Source organism: Lutjanus erythropterus, chromosome 3 (genome assembly GCF_056507025.1).
Source record: "Lutjanus erythropterus isolate fLutEry1 chromosome 3, fLutEry1.hap2, whole genome shotgun sequence".
NCBI classification, from domain to species: Eukaryota; Metazoa; Chordata; class Actinopteri; order Lutjaniformes; family Lutjanidae; genus Lutjanus; species Lutjanus erythropterus.
The window spans coordinates 35,274,902-35,286,094 of NC_139319.1; the positions used below are offsets into that span (position 1 = coordinate 35,274,902).

The following is an 11,193-nucleotide window of genomic DNA, read 5'->3' on the forward strand; positions in this document are numbered from 1 at the left end:
TACCAGCTGAGCTACTGTCAACCACCGAGCGGAGCGCCGGAGGCAGCGACCTCTGTCGGGCCGGAGGAGGTACGACTGGATGTCAATGACAGTTTTGTTAAGGTAAAAATGAAATGAAATTAAATAAAATAAAAATAAATAAATAACTATACAAAACGAGGAGTTAATTAACAAATTTCAATATTTATTTACCACATGAACACTTTGATATTAAAGGCAGTCACTGCAGTCATACAAAAAGCATCATAATAAAGTTAAACATTTCCTCCCAAAATCTGACTACAACATGATGTATATAGTTATAGACATAAAAATATCCCACACCTACGATTTATACAAATAACTTACTGCCTGGGGATTTACACTGGAAAGGGGTACTGGACAGGGCTGGCCACTTGCCCCACTCCTTTTTGCTCCAGCAGGAGAACCCCTTGCAGAGTGAATCAAGAATTTTGCAATTGTCGCATTTAAATGCAATCTAAATAAAATCTTAGAATAAAATAAACAAAGTCACAGTAGTGTTAAAAAGGACATGGTTAAAGTTTAGTATTTTTGAAGTGTATTAGTTCTTTGCATTATTATTCAATCTTAGAGTGATTAATAATGATAACTGGTGGTAAAAACACATAAGCTGCACAAGGAGGATACTGTTCTGTAAACACAAAAGATATAAAAGTAAGAAAACACTTGTGTTAATAAATTTAAAGTGCATACAATTCAGAAGGGTTTGTCAGACTCCAGTGGTTATCGTAATTCAAATCCTTCTCAGAAGGAAAAGATGACAGTACATACAGTGGAGAAACACCACAAAAACACCTGACCAACAATTGTTTGGTTTAAAAATACTTGAACATTGTGGCTTCTTAATAATAAAAAGACTGTCAACAACAGAAGACTGAGAAGACAAGACGCATTAATGAAAGCAGGCCCGCAGAAGCTCCCAAGTTGTAGTATTTTCACAATAAAAAAAAGAACATTAAAGATATGAGTTCAAACAGTTTTCTAGTCCATCGATCTGTCCAGTCTTGTATCTGTAATTTCAGGCTGTTGCCTCACACGTGTGTGGATGAGTCAGGAGGCGAGTGCGCCAGGAACACAGCGTCATTGAAATTGGTGGAGAAGCTGGTGTGGTAGCTGGGGCTGCTCCTGCTGCCCCTGCTGCTGCGGGGCTGGGATTTGGCAGCTGAGTGCCTCTGGGCCTGGCACAGCTTTTGGATCAGGAAACGCTTGTCACGACCCTCCTGAAGAACACAATGACACACAGACAGTAGATCCCAGTTTTGGTAATGACTCAAATGATGATCAAGCATGCCTGATGTATGATTAAAGGGATAGCTTGGATTAAATGAGGTGGGTTTGTATGAGGTACTTAGTATTGACTACTGACTACTTACTACTGACTATTATTCATAGTCAGTGTTTACTTACAGTAGATGGCGGTAAGAGTACCAGCATGGAAATTAAGCAATGTACTGCTGTGGACAGGGTCAGCAGCAGAACGTCTTTTAAATACAGAAAAAAAAAAAATCACTCTAAGTGCAATAAGTGCATAAGTACATTTAGAACGTTTTCATTGCTTTACTTTGCCATTAGACAGCCTTTTTTTCCACTGGGAATCTCCAGTTACATCATTAATTAATTAGTTAATTTGTTTGTATTGTTGTGTGACTTTGGTGATTTAAAAGGTTACTTCAGATTCAACAAAGTCATACAATAACACAAACAATCTAACAGATTGAGGCAGCTATAGACCAGAAACTCCCATTTTCTGTGAGGTAAAATAACAGTTTTTGCCAGTGAAGTCTGGTTGGTTTGTATTATTTGTATTGTTGTATGTCTTACATAATGGTAGTTTCAAAAATGGCTGACAACAAGGTTCAGCTGTGAAGACGTTCTAAATATAGCTTACAACTTTTTAGGCGGACCATTTTTTAGGCAGCTAAAATACATTTCACTCCTGACTGTTCACAACAGTACATTGCTTAGATTCTTACACCAGCACTCCTGCTGCTTCTTCAGACTGGGGGTGTGACGATGGTCATCTACTTTAGCTAGTACACTGACTATCGATAAGTATCTCATATAACCCCACTTCAAATAATCCGTACTATTCCTTTAAGAAAACAGCTAGAATAGAAAAAAATGTCAAATACATTAAATAAAGACATCTATTTTTGAGTAAACCTACCATGGCTAGCTGCTCCCTTAACTGGTTAATAACTCTCTTGTGCGCTCCAGCTAGTGCGATCACATAAAACATGGCCAAACTGCAGGAGGAAAATGAACATGTTTAAAATTACAGCCTGAGAGATAAAATAATGATCATCAATGCTGGAACACCAGATAGAAACATGTACCATGTAAAAACGAAGAAGGAGACGGCAAAAGCCTCTGACGAGAGAGCGAAGAGGAATGTTTGGACTCCTTGCGGTAGCTGGGATACAGTAGTCGGCAGCACCTCCCAGGAGGTGTTGTAATTAACAAATGGTCCGCAGGCCTGAGAACAGTTTATTCTGTGTGACAAGGGATGCGTGAATGAGTGAATATGCCATAAGAAAAACATGTGGGCAGTATGAGCGTTCAGTGCAGAAGAAAGAAATGACAAATATCCTGTCTCCTTCTATATTCAACAATCAAAGTAAAGACAAATATTGACCTCTAATATCAATACAGCAGTCTGAGTTCTGTTGAAGCTGCAGAGAAGCAGACATGATATTAGCTAATAGACTGAATCAACAGTGCATTACTCACTGTGCCACGCTGACAGTAACAGGCAGACAGGCCAGACTCAGGCCTATCAGCAGCACACCCAGGAAGAAGAAGTTGGAGCTGGACGCTCGGAACGGACGAGTGGCCGGGCGGCAGTTGTTGATCAGTGAGACCTATAAACAAGCAACAGAGAGGTAAATCAGAAACCTTACTTCTGACTTTGACCCACTGAATAAAACCTAAGAAAAAAAATCACCTTTTTGATATAGAAGATAAAGAAGTATTTAATGGTGCAGATGGCGGGCAGCAACGGGCTGTAGAACGTGCCGATCCAGCAGATGGTCTGACCGTAGACAATCTCGAGCACGTTCTGAGGAATGGCAAACTCCTGCTGTCCCCACCACTTAGCCAGGCCACATTCACAGTGCTTCACTATCAGCCTGAGGAGAGCGGGGAAGCACAAGGACACTTAGAAATGACTGAAGAGCAAAGGATGAGACAGTTTCAGATATCCTGCCAGAAGTATCACCAGGAAAAAGCAAAGAACATGGATTGGGATGACAAAGAATAGAAAAATACTGGATCACAGCTTTAAAAAAAATACTGTAAAATATGTCTCCAGTCATAGACAGACAGGACACTTTTATAAAGGTAAACAGGTGTAAAGGCAGGGTTCTTCTTACCAATATAACTCACAATTTCTGCAAGATGAAGGTAATCATGAGGCAAGCAAATATGAGTTTATAATGAAAGCTATGTCAGCTTATGTTACAGAAGTAACCAGGACTGGATATCAAACCTCAGTAGCCACTTTTAGAGTGCTGGTGCTTAACACATCATTTAGAAAACACAAATTAAAAACTATTTTCAATACATTCTTGCTGACTTGCCCATATTAGTGTATTATTATTGAAAGTTTTTACTAAGTTTGTCTCATGTAGCACGCCTATTTCGATTGCTAACGAGGAATTAATATATTTTACAGAAATGTTTGAATCGAAAAACAATTTCAGTTTTTTCAGTAGCTTCCATGTCATGTGACCCAGTTACTCCAAATCAATCCTGAATCGTATTACTACACTGGAAAAACAGGACACACCTCTTTTTATTTCATATCAATATAGTCATGAAAAATTCATGATTTTATTTTAATAGCAGGCTCTGTGCCATTTTGTCCTTTTTCTCTCCAGTTTATTTGTCTGCCCTCAAGTTTGTAAGCAAAAAGTGAAATCATGATATTTTTCACTTAAAGCTACTAGAGGGAGTTTTTAATTGATGATGAAACAGTCTCAGTTTAATAATGATGCCTCTTATGACGTTCTACAACAAAGCCAAAGTTACAGTGAGTAGTATGTTAGTTAAAAAGAATTAAGTGATTTTCATTTAGATAATTTGATTTTTAGTGTTATATTTTGCTTTTGTCTACTAGAGGTCTTAAGGATTCTTTTGAGATAAAGAGGATGTTTGTTTTGTTTTTTTTACTTTAACTTACTTTCTGGGAAACTCCACAAAGATGGTGACTGCAACAATGATGATGAAGTCAAAGATGGTGAGTTTGTACATCTCCTGGCCCACACGGGTCTCCCAGCACTGTCGACAACAACAAAGAGGTAATCAGAGGCACAAATATAACATACTGAAAATATCGCACCATAAGATGTGTTAATTCATTTATATAGCTGCAGGTTCACACAACATTTAAAAAACCCCAACATTTTTAAATTAAATTCAAACACTTTAAGTACTTTCAAGGTACCTAAACCAAAAATTTCTAGTCTCTCGAAGAATTTATGTTCACATCCACTGGAAATGCAATTGCAAATGCCTTTATACCCACAGCGATTAATGTATACTGGCACTTTATTTTACCAGCTGCTCATATAACCTTTGATTATTTAATGCTTATTTCAAGAGTCATGTAGATATGAATGACAAATATAATGACAGGATCATTTAATTTCAAATAATAAAAGATTTTTGGTTTACATAAATTATTATGTAGATCAAACACCAGATCAAGGACTGTATTCAAATTAAAGCAACCTTGAAAATATAAGTTTCAATCAAGCATTTTCTAATCTTTCATGATTTTATATGAATCCTGCACCTAGATTCTGTATAATGATCGTCCAAATGAGTGATGCAAGTGAATTAAATTGTTGGCACCTGTGTATTAGTGCAAGAAACCACTGTAATGCAGGAACATGTGTTATGATGCAGGAAAATGACTTACAGAGTAAAGCAAGTGGTTATAGCCACAGATACAGGGCCCGTCTTTACATTTAGTGATCTGAGACCAGAGAGAGAAGAGCAAAACCCCAATACTGGTCAACCGCATGAAGACACACCTGCAAAGAAAGGATGTAGGGAGGAAAAAGAGAGACAAAGATGAATAAAAGAAAGTTGTTCATGTATTTAAAGACAGCAATACAGCCATTTAGTGTTGCTAGTCAAATCTGTCTGAAGTTTTAGATGTCTCTCTCAATGCACTGACCACGTATTTAATAAATCCTCTTCTTTAATTGGCAAATATGACATTTTTCCAGATTGTGTTTGTCTCCTGATGCAAAGCATGACCATTAAGAGAAAGGATCAGCAAGTACTCACCTCATGAGAGTGAAGCGGATCTCAAAGGCAGGTGAGTAGTCCTCGTAGTTGATGATGACGGAGAAGAGCAGGGGGGTGATGAAGTTGGCCATGGTGATTACAATCGAGGGCAGATACTCATAGATGAGATCCACAATGAAATTTTCCTGCAACCAAGCAAACAGTGTCACTGAAAACTTGATCATCTGGACAGTTTCAACATCGAATGGAGTTTCTTGTCATAACTAGAGGTTAATAAAAGACCGCCAAAGGACATTGGCATCGTTTCATCATTACCTTTATATCATTCATCTGAGCTTTCTGAGAGAAGATGGTGGCGACATAAATGCTGTAGAAGCAACCAGCCAGAACAGCGATGACAAAAAGATTGAGGATGAGGCGGATTAGGTAAATTCGACACTTTTCTTTACGGGTGCGATCGGCTATTTTCTGTTTGATCCTCTCCTCCTCCAAATCCGTCTGAGGATATAAGAACATGTCGTTTTAGAATGAGACAGGTAAACATTCAATGGTTACACTGACTCTAAAATGTAAAAGATCCTGAAGATAGTGAGCATAGCAACCAAAAACCACCCAGAATTATTTCACTTTGTGAAGTCATCATTCTTCTGTATAAAACATCATGTTGGACAGAAACTATCAACTAACCCTGAGCTCATAGAGCAGACTGCTTCTCTTCAGCTTTGAGGCATTCTCGTTGGTGATGCAGAAGTCCCAGCCAGCAAAAATCTTGTTGCAAAAGCTCTGAAAGCGATCCTCATCCTGAATCAGGTTACGTTTGAATCCTGTGGCAGACCTTGAAGAAAAGGTTTATCAGAAACTGACTCATCAAACAGATATAATTCATCTTTATGTTGCCCTTTAACTACCTTTTAACAATCCAGATGAGACTGAGGAACAGGTAGGCTATGGTGACCAGCAGGTAGGCGAGTGGCAAATTGTAAGTTAGGTTTGGAAAGTGTATTTTGTCCACCTTGTAGTAGCCATAGAAAAGATAGGTTTGTTCCAGAAAGCCCTGCAGATTGAACACAAGAGGTTAGTGAGGAAACCAGACGCTATTTTTTTTTCCTTCCAAACACCATTAAATGATAAGTGCAAGGACTTACTCCACCAGACAGCAGATCTGTAATGTGCTCGTGAAAGATGACCAGACCGCGACGGGCACTGCTTGGATACACACTGCATGGACTTCCTGTAGTGAAACACGAGACAGTATACGCCTCAGACCATTTCTAATTGACCCTCTCTAAGTACTGATACTTTCTGCTTCGTGCTTAAACTGCAGTTGAGCAACCTGGGTCCTCTGTCAACTTTTTCCTTATACGTTTCCTGTACTTAGATAAGCTATGTGCTAAGCTTATCTATGTTAAAAAAGAAATTCTGAAAATGTTTGAAAGATGTTACTTTTTTTTCTCCAAGCCTGTGCTGTGATTGATGAGTACTTGTTGCCTCAACAACGCTTCCTTTTGATTGCCAAGGAAACTTTCAGTTTTCTTTGTGAGTGCCAGAAAGCCTAAACCTATCCAAGTAGTTTTTGTGCCTAAACCTAACCAAACTGCAACTGAAAACTGAAAAATAATCAATTAATCATGAATAACTGATAAGATAGATTTGTTTTTCTCATATCAAGTCTTAAGTTTAAGTTTCCGTATTCAACAAATGGCTCTGCTAGACAAAACAATGTCAAATGAGGCACTATTACTGTCATTTCTATACTATTGATAAATTATTGATTAATACATTTTTAATCAGTTAAATTCTTAAAGACGATTAATGGATTAAAGATTAATCATCATATCCCTACATCCACCACAATGTTGTTGCTAAATGTTTCCCACTATCTAAACTCACAGTAGCAGTAGCCAATCACAGCACAGTAAGGTGGTACAAGGCGGAACAAAAATAACACAGTTGACAGATCTTGCTGGGCGACATGTGAAAGCAACATATATGATCACATCTTAAGTAGTTAGTGAATACTAGCAAAACACTGGCTAACTGGCAAGCTAATCTACATCATTTGTTAGCTACATGGTTAGTTAGCATTTTGCTAGCTTTCACAGGTCGCCCAGCAACGTATTTAAATCATCTTCAGAAATTGTTGAGCCTAGCACATAGCATAACTAGATACAGGAAACAGGGGAAAGGAGAAATTTGACCAAGGTTTGGCCAGGTACCAAACTTGCTCAGCAAGCGTCACTTCCTGCTGTAGGTTGAAACAACCAAGTGTCCTCTCACCATCATGCTGGTTGTAGGTGATGTTTGCTGAAGAATGGGGGGCAACAATGATGGGTAACATGACGAAGCTGAACATGAGCAGAAAGATGATCAAGTTCAGCATGACCAGGAAGCGCAAGAAGGAGAAGTAAGACAGGATTCCTGTGCCGAACATCCCTGTTAAAAGTAACAGAGATGACAAGTAAACTTTCTGTTAGAGCAAACTTACGTTTACTCATGTTAACCACCCTGAACAGAAATCAGTAGATGTCTCTAAGGCTGAGGATACAGTTTTCATCTCTCACCTTCTATCAGGTGGATGTCTCCCCTCCAGAGCTTCAGAGAGTCCAGCCATTCTTCTGCGTCCTCTGTCAGCCTCCTCAGATACCTGCGGGTGCTTTGCCTCAACTGGCTCCAACTGCTGAGCTCTTGAGCATCCCTCAATCGCTGCATACTAACAAGTCAAACACATTGTTTGTTGAGAATTTACACTATATGATACCTTAAAAACATATCTAACAATACGACGTTCATTGAACATTTTGGAACAGATCTATTAACTTCGCTTTTCAAAAGGGTGGTAATGTCTTTCCTACTTGTCTCTGCGTTTCTCAGCCATGGGCTTAGCTAGTTCCCGGATTGGTCTCTGCTCCGTCTGACTCTTCTCCTCTGGTCTGCTGATGGTGCTCACACCCCATTTCCCACTCCCGGAGGAGCCAAGTCGCGCTCTAGAACTGCTTCTTCTCTTGGTGGTTGATGACTTCCTACGGTACAGCAGGGACTGGTAGCTGGGCAGCTGGTCCAACAGTGGGTTACTGGTGACTTTTCCACTCCGATCAGTATAGAAGACTTGAAAAGAGATGAATAAATATGTTTGTTACAGTGGGACTGAAGCCAATTATTCACTTCCAACAGAGACAATTTAGTTTAAACTGACACACAGTAAAATGTAGTAATCTTTCACGCATGGAGGAAACGATAATTGTTTTAACAATAAATCCTTTGTAAATATCAATATGTGGTTCCATGCCTGAAATAAAGGAGTTTGATGATTCTGTATTTCTTTCTGATTATCTGGCATTTTGATATAGTCGCCAATGGCTGCACTAACCGAATATGGATATTTGATACCATTATTGAGACCACTGGGAAAAATTGTTCTCAATACAAAGGGTATAAAATTTTAGCTAGATATAATGAGACTATATCATGACAACAATATAGCAACTGAGAGGAGTCAGCACAACACCCAATCACAACACAGGGATTTTACAACAGCCAATCACAGCACAGGTGAGAGAAAAGCAAGCACAAAAGTATCAATATTGCAAAAAAAAGTAAGGTAAAATAGGTAAAAGTATTTTATATTTTCAGTACTGATATTATCAACATTTTTGACAATACTAGTGGCTACCATTAAATAGATATATGAATGTATGGCATAATGCAGTTGTATTGCATTGCTCCTGACTGTATCCTGATCTCCCTTACATAACAATTTCTCTACAGCATAACCAAATGTATTTCTCTCTTACATTAATTAATAACAATTACAACTAAACAACACGTTTGTGCCTATGATAACCATAGTAGATTGTAATATGCACGGAATATGTATGCATTTCACCATTATATAACAGTCATCAAAACTCATGTCGGTCGACCACTATTTCATTCTCTACCTATTTGAGAATTTATCCACATCTGCACATCTGGACTGAATGTATCTGTCATTCAGTGTAATGAATGTTGGGCAAAATGCCTGCCAGTTAGATCACATCACTAAGGTGAATCCTGATTTCCTTTGCATTTTTTCCCAGTCTTTCCAATGTCACAAGAAACCCTGGGGAAAGAGATTTTGATGAATCCCTAGTTTGTCAGCCATTATAACACCCGACGGTACAGCTTATACCTGTTAAAAACAGGTCAAACTTCAGTAAGATAAGCCGGTTCTCTTATCGAGTAATGCATGTGTTTCTAATGCGAGCAAGAAACACTGACTGAGACAGTTTTAGTCTGTCTTGTTGTATTTGTCCAGCATCAATGGCTAACCGAGAAGCAGACTCGGCAGGGAAAAATGTCCACAGCGGCGTTTCGGTTCGGTAAAAACACTCAAACAAACAAACTCCAGAAACACTGTGAGTCGAGCTCCTCCACAAACACTTTCTTATCAAATGATTAACCAACAGGTCAACAGTTACAGCCTGCTGTTATCATCTATCTGCACTGAGTTATAAGTTAGCATTACTAGCTGGTTAGCTAATGCTGGAATAAGTTTTTATGAACCTGACTGTTTAGTAAAGAAAGCAGCAGATACAAGTATCACGCTAAGTTTACCTGAGTCCACCTCCATCGTTCCGCTTTCTGACAGAATTCAATGGTTATGTTTTGGATCAAATACTGCTGTTAGCTAACAATTAACAGGCGGACTCCGTCAACAGGGAGTTGACAGACAGGAGGACAACAGCTTCTCCCAGAGACACAACTTCCTGAATGTGGATACAGCAGCAACATGTCCCAGAGCAAACCTCACCTCAGCTCTCTGTACACTGTTACACTTGTCACTTTAACCTCATGTATTTTAATTCATTTTAATTTATATCATTTTATAGATAGATAGATAGATAGATAGATAGATAGATAGATAGATATAGATAGATAGGTGTGCAAAAAGCTAGGTGATAATGATAAAAACGTTACTTAATATAAATAATATAACATAACAGTTCATGATATGAATGGCTCATAATTTCTCATAATTTAGGCATCTACTAGAAATATATATTTATAATATTTAGATGTTTATTAATATTTAATTTGTATTCATTTAGGCCTGTGTTATTTTGTTGGACCTTTTCTGTCTTATTTTTTACTGGTTTAAAAATGTTAGAGCTTATATCGTCGTTAAATTCAAGTGAAGTATGTAAAAACAATCTGATTATATTTTTTTGCAAAGAATATAGACAATAGAATATATACATAAACATTTTTGCAGTGATCCCTCAAAAGTGGCTATCAATCAATTTTGTGAAAGATATATGGGGGCAGGATATTTCACAGTTAAACAATATACTTTTTTCATGGCAGTCTTACTGATATGAAATAGTCTGATTCCATTTAGTTTATCAGCTTTCTAATCTATAAACGTTATTATCCAAAATGGCATCACGGCACTGAAACTAAAATGTACAAATGCTTTTAATGCGTCGATGAGTTTGTGTTATAATGTTAAAGAGTAAAATTAAATAGTTTGTTTGAAATTATTAAAAAGTACTCAGTAATTTAGTACCACTGTTAACGGTTGGGCGATATGGCTTCTAAGTAATGTCTGGATGTTTTTAGGTTACGCAGATCACCTGTTGGCCCTGTACGCACACTACGCAAGTTACGTAGGGCCCCGCAAGGTAAGAGCACCGCCTCTCCGTCGTGTCAAAGCGGGAGTCAGTGTGTACGAGTTTGATGAGAAGAAGAACTAGAACTAAAGAGAAAATAACATGTCGAGAGTGAACGTGATGAACAGTAATCAGGTAAACTTGTGTTTCTTCCTCTCCAAGTTTGATATCATTGATTCACAGTAAAGTTAAGTTGCTGCTCCTCTCTCTGTCTGTCTGTCTGTTAGCTGAGCTGCAGTCTGTCTGTCTGTCTGTGTCCTGCTTACAG

General features: G+C 38.3%; 1 protein-coding gene across 1 annotated transcript; it reads right to left on the minus strand.

Moving 5' to 3' along the window:
* Positions 1-163: 163 nt before the first annotated feature.
* tmc7 (transmembrane channel like 7) lies at positions 164-9,988 on the minus strand. Its single transcript, XM_084715932.1, has 16 exons — positions 9,871-9,988; positions 8,130-8,382; positions 7,839-7,987; positions 7,555-7,710; positions 6,423-6,508; positions 6,186-6,331; positions 5,965-6,112; positions 5,593-5,775; positions 5,317-5,462; positions 4,943-5,057; positions 4,202-4,299; positions 2,966-3,149; positions 2,752-2,882; positions 2,358-2,513; positions 2,189-2,267; positions 164-1,241 (listed from the first exon to the last, which is right to left on the minus strand). The coding sequence occupies exons 1-16, from the start codon at positions 9,884-9,886 to the stop codon at positions 1,053-1,055; spliced, it is 2,235 nt and encodes a 744-aa protein (XP_084572058.1). The 5' UTR covers positions 9,887-9,988; the 3' UTR covers positions 164-1,052.
* Between the last annotated feature and the right edge of the window lie 1,205 nt (positions 9,989-11,193).

Bases quoted from the DNA above. Each gene is read 5' to 3' on its own strand.
- tmc7 (XM_084715932.1), bottom strand. The intron at 7,988-8,129 runs GTAGGAAAGACA...TTGACTTGTTAG, and splicing joins GCTGAGAAACGCAGAGACAA to TATGCAGCGATTGAGGGATG. The intron at 2,514-2,751 runs GTGAGTAATGCA...CTTGTCACACAG, and splicing joins GTTACTGTCAGCGTGGCACA to AATAAACTGTTCTCAGGCCT.